We start from the raw sequence: 18,638 nt of genomic DNA, 5'->3' as shown, positions 1-18,638 counted from the left end.
AGCACATAAATCTGAGAAATGATTTATCAAAGAAAACTGTCGTTCATTCAGCAACCGTGCAGTACAATTTGCGTTTTCTTCGATGCTTTGGTTACTTGTACAGCAAGGTGCTGATACTGCGGGCCGGTAGGTTCGCTGTCAGGCTGCCTTTGCTGGAGTCCTTGACGGCTACCTCGACGACCGCGGAGTTCCTGGAAAACGGAGCAACAACAATCTGTGGGCGGTATTTTGAGGCGAAACTTCTCTCGGCGCGATGAGGGTACGATTTCCAAGGTCGAAATTTTAATGAGACGATTTCCTGAGGACATTGTTGTGAAACGTTTCTGACGTGAAAAGGACAGAGAAGAGATAGAAATAGAACACTATGCTTTATAGGTTACAGGGCTCATTTTCGTACTTCTCTTTGTGCAATGATTCCCCCCCCCCCCCCCCCCTTTTCGCCCTAAAAAAAATAGAACTCAGGGAGATCGATGAACGAAATAATAAGACAGAGAGTGTGCGCATGTGCTTGTTTCAGAAAATACATATAGGTATCCTATACAGTCAGCTGCGAGTGCCTTGAATTTTATACTTGCTACCAGCCCGTTCATGTTCCTCCTTGTTCAACCAGCAGCGTAGAGAGCGCTGTTGAGACAGTTTATGCATTTCCCGCATAGATAGCGATACCTGTTGTGAGTTTCATACTTCGTTCAAAGAATTTGGCATGTTCCAAATGGCAGAATTATTTAAAGGGACAGTAACATGCACCGTTTTTCTTTATGGTGTATTTCAACAGTGATTTATGTTAATTTATTATTTAATTATTGATATTTTGAAGTGAGTAGTAACATTTTTAATTCATGTTTATTTAGAAAGTTGTCTTCTTTATCTCTTTCTCTCTCCCTCTCTGCCGTGTTATCCCTTATGATATACTTACGAGTCAAGGTCTGAATAGCGAAAGAAATTTAAATTCTATCATGTGTACTTAGTTAAATGCACTCTTTTTTTTATTTTAATATGATTAAATCGTGCCGTTTGCTCATTGGATAGCTGCCCTGGGGCTGCGGAGTGAACAAAGGCCTCAGGATTAAAGTCTGTGATTGGTTGTCCAGGTGACCAATGAGAACAGGGCCCATTTCTGATTGTATCCTGTGGTAACCTTTGTCAGTCAATCATTTTTGATTGTTTTGAATTATGTCTTCTTCATTTTTACTTCATGGCTGGGAAAATATTATTTCCCCAAGATTTATAGGAAATATGCCTCCAAATTTGGCTATATTTAAGGTCTAAATAAATAGTGGTTTGTCAACGAAACTATGGTCAAATAAAATTGTCTGTCTAAGCCATTCTATTTCAGAAGGACTTTTAAGGCAAACTGGTGAAATAAGTCCAAAACCGATTACAATCGTTGAAATCATCCCTGAAAACAGGAGGCCATGGTAAACATTTTTTTTGAACAAATAATTTGCTAATGTTGCCACCGTAATAAACTAAGGCCCGCGGGCAAATATTACTGTACAATTGTTTGAAACCCACATTAAAAATGTTTAATGATTGTGAACATTACTGTGAGACCATAACTGCGAGAATGATCTGTGCGTATCGCATCACTTGTAAGGGATTTGCTAGGGATTATGTTAACAATATACGTACTTGTAATGTTCGCAAGCTTTCGCGGGCCATTGTCCGAAGTAGCTTGGCTTCTGGGGTTGTAGCCGCGTCCTAGGCGGAATAATAATTCACCGTAGTTTCGGACGACATCGCAGTCGCCATCATCAGGGAGCAGTTACCTACTGAGTTTCTTAATAATGTTCGCAGGCTTTCACGGCCATTGTATGAAGTAGCTTGGCTTCTGGGGTTGTAGCCGCGTCCTCGGCGGAATAATTCCACCGACGTTTGCGGTCGGCATCGCAGTCGCCATCATCAGGTAGCAGTTACCTACTGCCTGCCTCAGTAGGTGACTGCTCCCTGATGATGGCGACTGCAACGTCGACCGAAACGTCGATGAGATATTCCGCCAAGGACACGGCTACAACCCAGAAGCCAATTTACTTGTTAATTTTCGTGTTTTAGGGTGAACCCAAGCGTTAAAATTCAGCAGGTGTTTTATCCCGTGCCCCTCCCGCTCAGATAATTGGAACCGATCCGGATCGTCGGGGGAAGATGAGGGCGCGGAGACGTACGTGTTGAGGAAGACGACGACGACGGCGCCATCGGGCCTGAGGAAGGCCGCGCTCTGCACGTCCTTGTCAGCGCTGGCCGCGAGGGACACGCGGCGCGAGCCTGGCGGCACGAAGGCCGAGAAGTGGCCGATGGCGTAGAACATGGGCTGCTTGTAGAACTCTCCCGCGGTGGCGTTGACGATGATGGGGGAGTCCGCCGAGTTGCCGTACCAGCTGGGCCCGCCCGTCATGCTGAGAGCCAGGTTCCACTCCACCCAGCCGCTGGACCAGTGGTTTATCACCTGCGGGGACACACACGCACACGCACGTTCGGAACTGATCCACACGCACGTCGATACAAGCTACCAACCAGGCACGCATCGATAAGCAGTATGTATGGAGTCCAGAATTCCCAAACAGCGTTTTTAAGAAAATAACAACAATTTTCACAGGTGGTTATCAGGAGTTTCTTCCCCTTACCAGGGCTTACCTCTTTTTTTTTTATTATTTGAAGCCAAATGCATCTTGTAAAAATGGGTCATTTTCCAAATAAAGTCAAACCTCTATCTATCGAACTCGCATGTATCGATTGTCCGTGTTTATCGTATATGTACTTTCTACGGTCCCGGCAAAATTGCCATACAACTAAGGTTAAAAAAGTACGCTTGTATAGATGTTCGAATTATCGTTTTGTCCGCATTGATCGTACAAAATATGTGGTCCCGTCACTATAAATTATAATAGATGATCGTTTAACCATAAAGATTTTGCAGAAATAACCATTTCTTAGACAGAAACCGTCATAAAAAAGTAACGATTGTATACAGAAGTAGTAAAAATCACCTTAAATCTGCAGCCAAGTAATGGAGCACGTAAACATGTAGAAAAGACAAGTGAACAACAACTTACGAAGAAATATGGATGATGTACCATAACTACAGTACAAACCCAATTGTTATCTTACGATAATTACCATAAAAAGAACTAAAGATTCTTTGTAGATACCATAATACTACAGAAGCACGATAGCTACCACATTTGCACTATAGTTACCATAACAACCGAGATGTATATTTACAGTGATGGTAATGTATTTATTTATGACATACTAAAATTAAAGAACATTATTGAAAGGAAAAAAAAGCATGTTAAATTTTTATATGTACGGTTGGCACATGTTGCGAAGAAATAATGCGATCTGAAAGAATGCAGTACTACTACGAAAAGTGGATTTTTATGTTATGGCAGTCTCTCTCGTTTTTTCAGTAATATCGGCCGAAAATTAACAAGCGTATCGGAAGTTGTCAGAAATGCCGATTCAACTAAATATTGGCAAAATCGGCTTCTTCAGTACAGCTCTACATTTGATGACATGAGTAAACATATTTCAGACTTCAGGATATTGAAAAAGACTTTAATTTCCATGTAGGTTTATTGTGCGTATGTTTTTTTTGCAAGTGTAAATGAATTAAGTAAAATGCTTCAATTTTTATTTATTTTTCAACTGATTAAACTTTAATGACATGTAACTGATATAGGTATTTCTGACACTAATTTTGAGGTTGAAATATTTTTTTTAAAATCTAAGAGTGAAGTCCACATCTATTGAATGTCCGCATCTACTGAATTTTTTTGTTGGTCCCCTGAAAAACAATATATATAGAGGTTTGATTGTACTTTCTACGGTCCCGGCAAAATTGCCATACAACTAAGGTTAAAAAGGTCCGCTTGTATTGATGTTCGAATTATCGTTTTGTCCGCATTGATCGTACAAGATATGTGGTCCCGTCACTATAAATTATAATAGATGATCGTTTAACCATAAATATTTTGCAGAAATAACCATTTCTTAGACAGAAACCGTCATAAAAACAGTAACGATTGTATACAGAAGTAGTAAAATCACCTTAAATCTGCAGCCAAGTAATGGAGCACGCAAACATGTAGAAAAGACAAATGAACAACAACTTACGAAGAAATATGGATGATGTACCATAACTACAGTACAAACCCAATTGTATCCTACGATAATTACCATAAAAATAACTAAAGATTCTTTGTAGATACCATAATACTACAGAAGCACGATAGCTACCACATTTGCACTATAGTTACCGTAACAACCGAGATGGATATTTACAGTGATGGTAATGTATTTATTTATGACAGACTAAAATTAAAGAACATTATTGAAAGGAAAAAAAAAGCATGTTAAATTTTTATATGTACGGTTGACACATGTTGCGAAGAAATAATGCGATCTGAAAGAATGCAGTACACTACTACGAAAAGTGAAAAGGGTACTCGTGGATTTTTATGTTATGGCAGTCTCTCTCGTTTTTTCAGTAATATCGGCCGAAAATTAACAATTGTATTGGAAGTCGGCAGAAATGCCGATTCAACTAAATATTGGCAAAATCGGCTTCTTCAGTACAGCTCTACATTTGATGACATGAGTAAAAATATTTCAGATTTCAGGATATTGAAAAAGATTTTAATTTCCATGTAGGTTTATTGTGCGTATGTTTTTTTTTTGCAAGTGTAAATTAATTAAGTAAAATTCTTCAATTTTTATTTTTTTTTCCAACTGATTAAACTTTAATGACAAGTAACTGATATAGGTATTTCTGACACTAATTTTGAGGTTGAAATATTTTTTTCAAAATCTAAGAGTGAAATCCACATCTATTGAATGTCCGCATCTACTGAATTTTTTTGTTGGTCCCCTGATAAACGATAGATAGAGGTTTGACTGTATTGATAGAGTATTTAGACAAATGGGAAATGCCGAACTACAGAAACCTCATTGCATATAGATAGGGGCAGACCCAAAATTGACTTATGGTTGGGGCACCGGTAGCCTGGACCCAGTATAATAACCGGTTTATTACGCCATAAGTCGTATTATCCAGTGCATATTTTACTCATGGCCCCCCCTCTAAATTCACCACTGCAAATAGAGATGGATAAAGTATGTACCTTACCTTAAGACTGCAAAAGAATACATGAAGAACTACTCGTGTCAATCATCAGGAAACAATTGGGGCGAATATTTACATTAAAAAAAGGTGGAACGAATTTCAACACATTTAGGGTACCTATGTTTAAATTTGTAAATAAGGGGAAAATATAAAACTTGAACTGCAGTGCAGGATAGGATAAGAAGAATTAGCCATGAGATATTAAAATATGAATTATTCAGCACTGGTTCATGAAACCAGAGTGAGGCAACTTCTATGGTAAACTAAGACTGAAACAATTTTTTTTGTCATACTTACACAAATATGCAATTTAAACTACTTACCGAGATTCTGCCTCAGAAGTAGAATCTGAGTAATTACCTGCAAAATGCTTTTGGCGTATCTCTCTGCCCGTTCCCACGATCCAAGAAGAACCATACTGGATCCTCTATCTGCAAGAAAGCCAATCCATTTCAGGAACATACTCTCAAAAGTCTCCAAATGATTTGTGGTGTTACATATTCAGTTCCAAAATTTTTTTTTCACCATAAATTTACGAATAATTTTGGTAATGAATGATTTAAGGATTTTCGTAAATCTGTGGGCACTGGATTTACTATCTTCTCTTGGACTGCAGGATTGTCGAGCACTTTTATTATGACACACATTTTATGTAAAAGGTTTTTTATTAAATTGTAAACTGCTAATTAGTATTGTACACAAAAATAATTCTGTTCTTTTATGAAAAAAAATTCCTTGGGAAACCAGTTGCCCAGAAATAATATGTAATACCACAAGAAGGATATCGTAACTTTGTACAACACATATGATTTACGATTGTTAAGTCAGACCTTCCATGACGATGGGATACAAAAACTGGTTGTGCGATACGATAAGAGCTGAATGTTGGTGGGGATTATGTAGAAAAGTAGATTAAGGTGCAGGCTTTCATGTAAAAATAAGATTACTAAGAAAAGTTACTTTTTTTTTAAATTTCAAAAATGGTACGTACTTGAAAAAAACACGCCTCGTATGCTACATAAGGACATAGATCGGGACAAAAAGTTATAAAGCTGACCAATGTATTCAGACCGTTGCCCACACCAACCATGACGCCAGACGGTCACGCGGACCAATCAGCGATCTCTGTCCATCGGGACGTTGCAGTCGTAAATAAGCGCTTCCCTGCGTGACTAATAGGGAGAAGGTCTGGGCTTTGAATATATATACTGTATAGAAGTCGCCAGCCCAGGTTAAAATTTCTAATACGGTTTTGAGGTAGTTGGTTAATTCACCGCCGCAATCGCCACCATCTCTAGGGCATCGACTTGTGGTGGTCCCTAGCGGACAAGTGTCGAACTCTTCAAACACCCCTTCCCCCTCCTGTTGAACAACCTTGAGCTGCAGTGAATGAGGGTGGGGGGTGCAGGGGAATGACAGCGGGCGACAGGACTGCGCTCTTAACGTGCAAATAACAACTAAGACGATTCATGGCGTTACGGCAGCGCACTGCAGCGGTGAAGTTCCCAAGCCGCTCCTCATACGCTTCTGAAAAACGTAGAGTAAATCCTATCCACTCGCGACTTCTATACAGTATATATATATATATATATTCAAAGGTCTGGGTTGGCGCCGGTCGGGGGGATAAAACTCACGGAAGATGCACGCTTCGGTGTAGAGGATGAACTTGTCGGAGTAGGCCTGGTGGACGGCGTCCAGGTTCTTGGCGTTTGCGTCCGTGTCGGCGTACCAGTGCACGGCCATTCCCGAGGCCAGCTTGTTCATCGTGGCGTTCCCCAGGAACTGCACCGACCACGCCCTTGCATCAGCACGACTCCCACCGAGAGACAGCGGCGCGCGAAACAGTTCGGTACAATTCCTCGGACGTACGCCATCGCGGTTTCACACTGTTTGTCATGAGAAGGGGGGGGGGGGGGGGTATATTTTCAATAACGCAAATTAGGGCCATGAAAATTTCGCGAAAAAGATCCCGAAAGTAGCTGGAAGTTAAAACACTGCAGCATCGTCGGTGTTTCGTGATGTGGGTGAAGTTACTTTGAGGTGCATGTCGATTGTTACAACAACCAATCACACTAACTCAGTGTGGAAGCAAACTCGTCGTTAGTGGCTCCGGTCAAACAAGGCGACGACTTCTCTCGCGGATGGCCACCAGTCACAAGGAAGAAACCGCTGGTGAAGGGTATACCTTTGTTGCAGTCTAGTAGGCATTCAGATTTTTTTTCGCGAAAATTTCCAGCCCCTAACGCAAAACAATAAATTAAATGCAATTTTTCATCAATGTTTTCTTATGATGTTATCACGTGATATTATCGTCCGTAAACCGACTTTACAGACAACCCCCCCCTTTTTCGGAATTTTCCCCACGACAGACAGTGCAAGACTGCGATGCATACGTCCGAAGGAACCGCACTGCCGACCGGCCACAGGGGACCCGGGGGTACGCACCACTTTGCCCCAGTCGACGGCGAAGGTGCGCTGGTCGTCCAGCACCATGAGCGACAGGTTGCCGAAGCCGCCGGCCTTGAGCGCGGGCACCAGGTGGCCCGCGGTCCACTCGCGCAGGTCGGCCGCCTGCCAGCCCATGCTGTTGAAGCCGCCGTCCGTGAGGCCGTGCGTGGGCTCGTTGTGCGGCGTGTAGCCCCAGAAGTCCACGCCGTGCTTCTTGTACAGCTCGAAGAACCTGCGGCAGGTGACTCGTCTCGGTCCCGAGAGTAGCAATGGCGGGACGGCCATTTTTCTGTCACCGGCAGATACCGACAGCTATCCAGAGTAGCAACGACGGCGGCCATTTTCCAAACTCTGTCACTTGCGAGGCAACATGTGATGCCGGTTTCTTGAATAGAATCACATTGCCGTGAGGCGAGGTAGACAAATTAATCTCTCTCATAGGGGAATAGACAGGCCATTTCATCGCGGCTTGGAGGTGTCATCATCCCAGCATCTTTGCCACTCGACCCTCTTAGTCAGTGGTTGACTCAGAGGAAAACCCTCCCGAGGGTACTGTTAAGGTGCTTATTCCAGCCTTCCACGTCCTTGGGACACTACAGAATGACTAGATTGCATGTGACCCTGCCGAAGTTCTGTCCAGCTTCTACCAGCTTTCCAGGCCAGCACCGGAGTTGTTTGTACCGTCTCTCTTCGTGTCTGACCCTCGTCCGAGCAGTGACTCCTCTGGACGTGCTCTAAGCGACCAGAGCCACCAACTCACCTGGCGATTCTGGCGCGGAAGAGGTGACCTCGGTGAGGAACCCCAGCGCCCGGCGAGGTAGACTGCTTCGCACACACAGAAGGTGACGCGCTATCGGTGGAACCCAGGACAACATTCGAAGCCCTGGGGCCGGGAAGCAATGACCTCGGGTGAGTGCCAAAGTCGTCAAATAAGGGGGAATGCAGCGAACCAGAGTTATGCAACTCGTTTCAAACTTGACGACTATCAAAACCAACAAAGAAGGTCTTCAATCCCACATGTTCTGGAGCAGGGTCATGCCAGGTTAGCCAATTATGTTGGGTTATCGAATGCCAGTATGGTTTTGACTAGAATACCAAAAATAATAATAATATACTATATAATAAATTGGTATTTCACAAAAGTTTTAATAAGTTGCTCCTCAGAAAGAAAAAAGAAAAAAACAGATGAGTGTTGGTCTTCAAAAATTTATAATGGAATATGAAATGTAAAATGTTAAATTACATTAGAAAACAGAAAATACTGTGTTGAAATTTAAAAGAAAAAACCAGTCAGTAACAATTAACTCTGGGTGAATTAATTTCTATAAGACCGTAAGTCAAGCAACTACTTTTACTGACATACCTACTAGAAAACTGGGCTTGTTCCATGGTGTGAACACACTCTTTCATCTCTGGATTATTCCCCATCGTAATCCTTTAATTACTATTTTAGTGTGTATTCCTTGATAGGTTCCTTCTCGTACATCTCGTCATCATTGAATTATTGTTTAATTGTTATTAATATGCCTAATATTATAATTGAATTTATTATTTGTTGGAAGAATCTAACTGTTCCTATTTTCAACTAGCAGTGATCCAACACATGAATCGAGGGCCGGAAGGAAGCACTCACTTGAGGTAGTACTGGGCCCAGACGCCCCAGTACTTGGGCAGCAGGTAGCTGGCGTCCGTCTTGTTGTCGATGTGCTTCATCCAGTCGGGGGCCGACCAAGGGGCCGAGAACAGCTTGAGGGTTGGGTCCTCCGTGGTGCCCTGGGTCGCCTCCTGCCTGAGGTGGACTGCTCGCTTGATGACCGGGATCTGCAGTCGCGCGGGAGAACACACACGACGTCTACAAGTTTTCAAACATGTTTTTTTGGGATGAAGTGAGGCGAGGCTGTGCGAGACTCGGAACCCCTAGTTCCAGATCGCACAGATCCGAAACCCAGGCTGTAGCCGGGATTTTTGTGGATACAATCATTATATCATTTTTTACAAGTAAGTAGTCTTTACATGGGAATATTTGAAAATTTTAAAAAGAAAATTGTTGGTCACACTTTTAGTACTCCAATGTTAACACACAGAATTTTTTTGTAAGTGATGATTTCGCTTGAGAAAAAGAAAACGGGACATTTTATGTTCAGTTTATTTTTATTTAATTGTATCGATACTTTATTCTTAAGTCAATTGTTATATTTCGTTAAGACAAGTAATAAATACATATATATTAATGTTATTAAATATACAAAATATACATGTCAAGTTTGTATGAAAGACTTAGTTACACAAGTGCAAACTGGCATTAAATATAGGCTACTTGGAAACACAATCTCCTTGCCACTTCTGTGTATGAGGGCTGTAATTGGAGAAAATACAATAATGATGCCTACTAAGGTTCACTATAATATTTCCAAATTGGTACCTTTGTAATCTTATGTATCTAAATTGCTGTTATTTTCTAATTCTGATTTTCCCATTTTTTTTCCCTTTTAAATTCCGATAGGGATCCAGGACACCCCCTTCCCATAAGTTACGTCCTGGTCAAAACATTTTCCCCGTAATCCCCTAGTTTTTGGTCTTATTTTGGTTTCCATAAATCACAGGTCTTGGCCAGTTCCTTCACCAAGATAACTGATCCGTGTCAAAATTAGTCATCATCTCTGAAGATTTCACGGTCGACGATACATTAAGCACAAAAAACAGGAAATAAAACAACTACTGTATGATGAAAGTCTCGTTGACAAATTGTCAATGACAATCTTCGTAATTAGAGACCAACACATGTAGTTGACGCAATGCAAGGACGTTGAGAAGAGAATCGCCCGCGGACCAAAGTAAGGAAACATCTAAGTATTTGACTGGAAATATTTAGGCAAACCATTTGGAAACACAAATCAGGATTGCTGAACCAGGATTTCCAACCGGTGGTCATCTCGAATTTGAGAGAAATGTTCGACCAACTGATCCCACCCTGTTCGGTTATAATGTTACAAGTGTTTTAAAATATTAGTTGATATAAAGTAGGGGCTTGTAAAGAAGTGTGAGCATTTATCCAGCCGTTTTCATCCCATAGCTGTGGCAAGATTGAAGATGTAACATCAAAAATATTCTGGCCTGTTTCGTTAAAATTTTTTCCCCAATAATTCTTATTTACAACCATGGGAGATTATCCATCTAACATTCTATGATGTCAACAGGTGCTTCTACAACAATGCTCAGCATTTTCTCTAGTGTGGTTTCTTGAAGTAAATCGATATGCACAAGATCCGTTTGTCTGTGCCTGACGACAGGATCAGACCTAAGTTCCCGAAACGTCGCAACTGTTTTGCCACAGGAAACCTGCTGTTTTCGTCGGTGCTGTCCACAATATCTGTTTATCTTCATCGTTGCATCTGTATATTTGCTGCGTTGTCCAGGTTTTTTTAATCGTCTGCCTGCATTTGGCGTTATTGTCGAAACTGTCTCCTCGTCGTTGGCCCAATATGTTCGTCTGTGCCGTTACTATTTTTTTTCTCATGACTAAATTCCTTCCACGGAATTTCAGTTTGAATGTGTTAGTCTGTGCTGTCGTCGCCGTGTTGTCCGTAATACCTGTTTAGGTTCATGATTGGTTTTGCCTGTTCGACATGGCTGATTTAGGCTTTTTCTTTTCTTTGTGGGGTTCAGGTTTTTATTTTATAGACGTGATAACGTCTTATAAATCGATGAACGCCGGCTGCACGCAAGAAAAAATTGTCAACGTTCCGCCATGAGCCGAGCGTGCAAGGAACCGGTCAACCACCGTGCGAGAAAATCTTCTATAGTGTCAAACAGGTTAAGGCGGGCTTTTTCAACTAATTTGTTCGTGATTTATATTCAAACAAATTATCTGAATTAAATTTCGCAAAAAAACTGTGAATAATATTTGAAAAAAAAAAAAAAAGTATGCAGTTTTTCGTCGATGTTTTCTCATGACGCTATCGCGTAAGATTATCGTCCGTAAGCCGACTCCACAGACGACCCCCTGTGATGGCGTAGCGGGGACAGAGTAGCCTCACCTTGTAGGTCAGGTCCTCCTCGGCCAGCTTGAAGTGCGTGAGGGCCGTGTCCCCCGCGTGGTCGTCGTCGTAGGTGTAGCGGCGGGGGGAGAAGTCGCACCCCCCGACGGGCACCCGCAGGAACGAGTAGTCGATGCCGTGCTTGCCGAAGTACTGCCTGCGCCACAGGCGGAACTCCCATCACTCATCCTTACAGTACTGGTAAACAGGGCCGGCGCGTCCATATAGGCGAACTAGGCAACCGCCCAGGGCGCCAAGTAGCTGGGGGCGGCGCAGCACGACACATAACAGCTGATACAACATGTTTAACGATTATTGAAACTAGATGAAAATGGAATTTTTGTAACAGTTTGGAATGTTTATATTTATATAAGTAATTATTTCAAGTCCACGGTGACCTGTTTATGATTTGTAATAAGAAAAAAAACACAAGCCTGCTTACATTTGATTGTTGACAAAATCTTAGGCTTACGTGATGTATTTTGAGGCAAGGAAATTTTTTTTTGGGGTGTCCGTGAGGGGGAGGGGGGGGGTTGGCATTAAGGATTTTCGCCTAGGGTGCCAATTTACCTTGCACCGGCCCTGCTGGTCAGTTATATATTCACGGAAATCAAGTTATCACTAAGGGCCTGCAAAATTCGCGGATTCATTCGGTGATAGGCTAGAATTCAAACACACATACCTCTCAGATAAATTTTGCTATTGGCTTGCTGTTCATCTGGACGAATCTCGACCAGTTATTAACCCTCGACCAAAGAAGGATCGAATCACAGACAACCCAGCTGAGACGACTTGCAAGTCGGCAGCCAAATGAACTTGCGTTATTTGCCTGAGTGTACTCAGGGGTATGTGCGCAGTTTATCCTGAAGGCCATCGAAACCGCGAATTTTCCAGGTCTCTAGTTATTACATACTACACTCCGGGGAAATTTTTGATAATGTTCCTGAACATGCAATGGAATTATACGGGCAATTTACCACGAATCCATTTAACCTCAACTAGATTTGTTTACGAAATGTCCAATTCATAGGGGTACGGGCAGGGGTAGGGAAGGGGTAGGAGTAGGTGTTGGAGAAGAGGGAGGAGTAGGGGTAGGGGAGGGGAAGGAGTTTGAGGGGAGAAGGGGAGGGGTTTGAGGAGGGGAAGGGGGAAGAGGAAATGGGTTTGGGTAAGGGGTTGGTGACCTTTTCTGCATGGTTAAAAACCCGCAAGTTTAGAGCGTATAGGGCTTGCCTTGAGATGCACTTAGAGTCTTCCCTACCTAGAACCCTCCCTTACACTCTTAGTTTTAATTTAGGTTAGGGAAAAAAAAATGGGTTTGGTGAAGGGGGAGGGGGTTTGGGGTGGGGGAGGGGGAGAGAGACACTCACTGCAGCAGCCGTTCTTTGGCGTCGTGACTCAGCGACTCGATGTTAATGGACGCTGAGTCAGTGGCGGCACCACCGAAGCCCTTGATCTCCTGGTACTTGGTGCTCCTGTCCACCGTGAAGGTCACCGCCGCGGAGGCTGCAACACGGTGGAGAAACAAGTCAACCCTCTTGCCACAACACTGATTCCCGCGGATCAACGCTGCCGCCGGACTACTACGCTGAGAAAGCAATGGACAGTAAGGCATTTGTAAAATATTTGCAAGTTGGCGCTACCAAAACTTTCTGTACCATGGGGCAGGGTATTTTTTTAGGACACTGACTCGGGTGATTTTGGTTTTACGTGCTTTCCCAGAAATCACCCCAGGCAAATAATTGTACCTTACTTAAGTTAAGACCTTGGCCGATTTCTTACACAATATTCTCAAACAGTGTAGCGTATTACAATCACCAACGCTCTCGTTATCAATTACACAATTAATAAAAAATATATTACGCATATTTTTGAAGGGTCAAAACCCAATTTTCTCGAATTCTAATCCCAGAGAGTACCTCAAATATATCTCTCGAATCCGAATTTAGATATCAAGCGTCAGGAATAAAATCATTTAAAATAAATAGTAAATACTAATTATGGTATTCAAACATTTTATCCTTTAAATGGTCGTTTCACAAATAAAGTTTTCATAATCAATACATAGTGTGATTTTATTTATAAAGTTACATATTAAAAGTACAATATTCTGGTGAATGGGAACAGGATAGGCACGGAGAAAAAAATGAACCTAGTAAACTTCAGAGGTTAATCAGTTTTGAATTTCTTTAATTTACTTAATTTCAATTAATTTTTTCTTTCAAATCTTTTGTCCTCAAATATTGACTCCTTCTAATACTAAAGTGTTGATGGTATATGAGGATTTGTTTGGCCCAGTTTAATATGTATAGAAATGTATAGATATATTCAAACCAAAATGATCCATATACCCAACAACCTAAACCATAATTTATAAAAGTTTGATTATAAGGAGAAACATTTGCATGGTACTTGTAACCCAAGGTTTTGTGTTCCTTTTGTGTCCAGGTAGGTTTTTAATACAGGTGCTTGGTTCTTACAACCATATATATTTTTTCTTTAAGCATTGTTGATTAGAGACTTTTTATTTTTAAATTAATCGAACAACAGTGTGGCAACCACATGTACTCCTACTCAAAACGCCCCCCAAATCAACAGAAACAAACACCTGACAAGATAGCGACTCGAACTGTTATGGATCTTAACTTGAAGAGTAGTGACGCCAAAATTCGTGTACGTGCCGTTGTGTAAGAAAAAGTATAAATGTTAAGCGGTGAGTTCTTTAAAGATGAACCGAGGTGAGCCCGGCCACGGAGCCGATGAAAGAGGATTAGGATGTACTTACACTATTGCAACTAAGTCGGACGAACAAAGCTGTGGGGACCCCATGGCGTGTGCTAGGAAACACCAAGGTATCTGAGCAGGGACGTCGGAACGTTTTCATGAGTGGAGTGGAGGGGGGCGAATAGATGTATCACAACCTCAGTCCTAGAGCGGGGGGTCCGGGGGCCCTCCCCCGGAAAAATTTTGAATTTTAGATACAAAATAGTGCTATTTAATAAGTTTCCGAACCAAAATATTAAATATACCATTCCAAGAATCTGATGACGTAGTATGTATTAAATACTACTCTGACAGTAGATGTAGTACAATTTAAATAAAATACCATCTAGGAATTTGCAATCATTTTACAGTATATTGACAATCATAAATTTGATTTTCTATTCAATATGATCACCAAAGCAACATTTGTAACTACTGGTTGAGAAAAATACAACTAAGACCAAACATTTATTCTGGTAAAAGGAGGGGGGCGAAATGCTACTCTCGCCCTCCCATGCATAACAGCACGGGGGCGACTTGCCCCTGCTGCCCCCCCCCCCCCCCCCCTGTTCCGACATCCCTGTATCTGAGCCGGGGAAGCAACGTATGGCGTGCCCCCTGCAGCCGTCACCGCAAGGACGTCGCTTTCCCGCGTCTAGTACGTAGACCGCGGAAACGATAAGGGCTGCGTTTATAGGCCTGATCGCACAGTGAATAAACTTTAAATTATTAAGACAAGTGAATACTAATATTTCAATCAATAATTAACAATTAAAGAAAACATGAAAAAGATTGGGAACTACAATTACTGGATTGATGTCCACCCACCACGACGGAAGAACACACGGACACTTGATAGTCGAACGTGCGCTATCGATATATCGGTATCGAGATCGTTCTCCTCGTTGCACTGTAATGCAACAGACTGCCCCAAATCACGTTTGTGGCATTTACATGTTTCAGGACAGGCGTCAATGTGGCATAACGGCCTGTGCGATAGAGGAGCACCAACGGTTGGGGTCAAGACATTTGTTTTTTTTTTACAGAATTTATAACAGTCAAACAAAAAATAAACAGAGCTGGATTCATAGGTAGTGAATCCAGAAAAACGATAAGTTGGTCAAAAAGAGATATTAAGTTTCTAGGTATCATTGTATCAGAAGAGAAAGTCCCGAAGAGGAAAGTCCTCAAACAAATGAAACAAATATAGCAAAGCATTCCATTAATCATATCGTATGGTCACACTAACCTAAAATATTTAATATTAAACGTTTTTAAAATTATGAAGAAAAAAAATGCTGAAACCAAGATGGAATCTTTATGTTAAGTTTCCTTATAAGTAAAAATTGAATAGTATCAGATTATACTGTTAATAAAATGCAACAAGAAAACATATTTACTGTCCAAAGCAGCGGCGAAGCCAGGGGGGGGGGGGATTAGGAGTTAGACAACCCCCCTCCCTTAACCACCCAATGTTTAATTAATTTCTTATTCATCACTCAAACAAATTTCGTATTAAAATTAATAAAATTTTTACCATTACAATATTTAAATTTAAGAACCGAAAACTTCTAAAATAGCACTATTTTACACCTTAAAATCCAAATTCCCCCCACCATTGCTTTAATACTGCGGTGGGGGGGGCATGCTTCTTAACACCCCCATACACAAATCCTGGCTACTGGCCTCTGGTCCGAAGGTGGGTCAGGCATTGTGTAAGCTCTTACCACTCGCGGACGCATTGGAGAACTTCATCTTCATGGATTCGAGCCTCTTGCCGGCCAAGCTGGACACGTAGTGGAGCGCCAGCTCCCCCGCCAGCTCGTCTGCCTTGACGGGCTCGTGGTGGTCGCAGTAGGTGGCGTTGCACACGCACACCACGCTGTCCTGGCCGAACGAGCGCGGCGCGCAGGGCGACTTCCCGCTCGCCGCCCCTGAGGACACGGAAGCAGGGTATCCATCCACAAGAAAAAAAAAATATTTCGTACCAACTCAGGCGAGAAAAAAAGTACTAGAATAGAAAAAAAAGTACTAAATTATAATTTGTTATGGTTTTTAACAATTTAGGAAGTTATTGTGACATTGCAATGCTCGAACTTAAATATCACACCACACACACATACATTCCATAGTTTTTAAAATAATTACGCTTAATAATAAAACATATATATATATATTTTTGTCTGCTTGAGCCCCTGTGCCAGTACTCCATTGAGTGCCGCCCAGGGACTCTTTGCAATTTGTTATGGAGTACCTGATCCACATGGACCTTTACCTCCTGCCTATAATAGAGTTACAATAATATTATTATATTAAAAAAAATTTACTAGATCTGTACTAAACCACTAAAAAAGTTATAAAAGTACTAGATCTAGTACGAAAGTACTAACTGTGGAGACCCTGCACAGAAGACGCTCACATTCTCAGCACATGGACTCATCACGAACTAGCAAAGGGGTACAGCGGAGATAAGGAAGAGGTTTGGTACAGATGGAGCATTAGCCATAAGACGTGAAGCACTCCCCTCCAGACCACACCCATTTTTTTCTTCTGATTTTCAAATACCAATATGGCGGACGTTTGTTTATATTTGTGCGAGCTGTTAGAGCCTGCTTTTACTAACAGCTGTAGTTAAGCTGTTTAGAAGGAAATTAGAATAACATGTTATTGGTTAATAAGTTTATATATATACACACACACATATAAATTCAAAAATGAATATACATAATACAAATTTAATGTATGAGTTGACATTTATCTCCAATTAACCTCCAATACAGGTACCTACAATTATTCATTTGTAAAAAAAACTGCTGCAATGTTGACCTGTGTGTTACACTGGAATCCCTCTACCCTTTTGGCTTCACCCTCTTGCCAAGAATCCAAGAATCGGACCTTATGCTCTATCTGTATACTTCCCTAATCTCTGGGTAGCACTAATTAAGTCCCCGGTACACTATCAAATTTTCGCTTCAAACACCTTCCAGTATGTTAGGGTAAAATAAAGTTGGAGGGTTATAATGTCACTAAAGACATCACTATGACAACAGTATTTGATTGACAAGTTGGTTGACTTGCGTTTTCATTAAATACTTCACATATAGGACGGGTTTCAAAATAAATCGAATGTTGAATTTAATCGGCCAATCATAATCGCATCTAGTGACAACAGAAACAATATCTGTTTCCATCACAACGAAGAAGTAAAATGGCGAAGAACACATGGGCTATTAAAGATGTTATAAAAGTTAAATGTCGAAAATAATGCTAATATGAAAGTCGTATGCGAAAAGTATTTATGAGTATAAAAATAAATTATGTTTCATTACTTTAAAAAAAAAATCACTGAAAATTTATTTCTTTATGGAACAAAGTGGCTGTGGATTAACTTATACATATTAAATGTGAACTACGAATTTGAACGATACATTTTTAAGGTTTAAATTTGAACTTTACAACAAGTTTGAACATTAAAAACTGACATTCAGTATTAGACGTTATATTGTATGGTTTATATTCAGAAAGCTGCTATACAAGAAATTTCGTTTTATTTTCTTTTGGAATAACTGCTGAGCTCAAATAATTTTGTATATTGTTTAGCAGTAACATGAAGAAAATTAAAAAAATGATTGCCTCAGAACTAATACAATACAATACTAAATTGCAAGCAATGAAGAGTAGCTTCACAAATAAATTACAGACTAAAATTATTATATAATAATAAAAATATTAAGTTAAATTTATGACGTGAATTATTGTGAATTCAGTTTGGAAGCCACCAAATTTAGGACACCCCACACATAAAAAAAGAAGTTAACAAAATTCTTTGGGAGGTGTTTGCTAGAGATTAAAATTTATTAGTTCATACGGAGTAATGCTCGTTGGTTCATACTTACAGATAAGGAGGCAACTGATAAAAAGCGTAGGTAGTTTGGACATCGCGAAGTGTTCTCAAGACACAGGGAGAAATCCAAGTTCAGCGATTTTTGAACTCGCTTATATCGTCGGGCAAAGGAGATAAACGCGATAGTGACGTGCGCTCCAATTGGTCGACGCGAGAGAGAAAAACACTCGTGCCACGCCAGCCTTTGTTTGCGATGATTGAGTGCTGTTACGATCCACTCAAACGAGATTACGTCAGGTTAAGCAAGCCCACGCTAGAAAACCAGCTGCCCTTAAAATGATAAATTTTAATTTGGCCTATGTAAAGTTAAGTAAAAGTATTGTTAAAAATTTACTACAAAATCTTAGAAAAATTCTGGAAGTAA

The 18,638-nt window shown here is 41.0% G+C and overlaps 1 protein-coding gene across 2 annotated transcripts; it reads right to left on the bottom strand.

Annotated features, from left to right (window-relative positions):
- Positions 1-6: 6 nt before the first annotated feature.
- Positions 7-18,372, bottom strand: LOC134541441 (lysosomal acid glucosylceramidase-like). 2 transcript variants are annotated; one of them, XM_063384903.1, is made up of 10 exons: positions 18,267-18,372; positions 16,098-16,304; positions 12,978-13,113; positions 11,608-11,764; positions 9,204-9,391; positions 7,568-7,802; positions 6,757-6,904; positions 5,483-5,553; positions 2,163-2,443; positions 7-191 (listed from the first exon to the last, which is right to left on the bottom strand). In XM_063384903.1, the coding sequence occupies exons 1-10, from the start codon at positions 18,307-18,309 to the stop codon at positions 92-94; spliced, it is 1,566 nt and encodes a 521-aa protein (XP_063240973.1). In that variant the 5' UTR covers positions 18,310-18,372; the 3' UTR covers positions 7-91. The 2 variants fall into 2 exon arrangements, with proteins under 2 accessions (XP_063240973.1, XP_063240972.1); XM_063384902.1 differs by lacking the exon at positions 7-191 and having other exon boundaries at positions 965-2,443; positions 18,267-18,343.
- Between the last annotated feature and the right edge of the window lie 266 nt (positions 18,373-18,638).

Source organism: Bacillus rossius, chromosome 18 (genome assembly GCF_032445375.1).
Source record: "Bacillus rossius redtenbacheri isolate Brsri chromosome 18, Brsri_v3, whole genome shotgun sequence".
NCBI classification, from domain to species: domain Eukaryota; kingdom Metazoa; phylum Arthropoda; class Insecta; order Phasmatodea; family Bacillidae; genus Bacillus; species Bacillus rossius.
The sequence above is the reverse complement of the archived record's forward strand: the minus strand, read 5'-3'. Positions and strand labels throughout refer to the sequence as shown.

Excerpts from the sequence above, each read along its gene's own strand:
- LOC134541441 (XM_063384902.1), bottom strand. The coding sequence starts at position 18,309 with ATGTCCAAACTACCTACGCTTTTTATCAGTTGCCTCCTTATCT. Across the intron at positions 6,905-7,567 it reads CCGTCGACTGGGGCAAAGTG|TTCCTGGGGAACGCCACGAT; the intron begins GTGCGTACCCCC and ends TGGTCGGTGCAG. Across the intron at positions 2,444-5,482 it reads ACGCCAAAAGCATTTTGCAG|GTGATAAACCACTGGTCCAG; the intron begins GTAATTACTCAG and ends GTGTCCCCGCAG.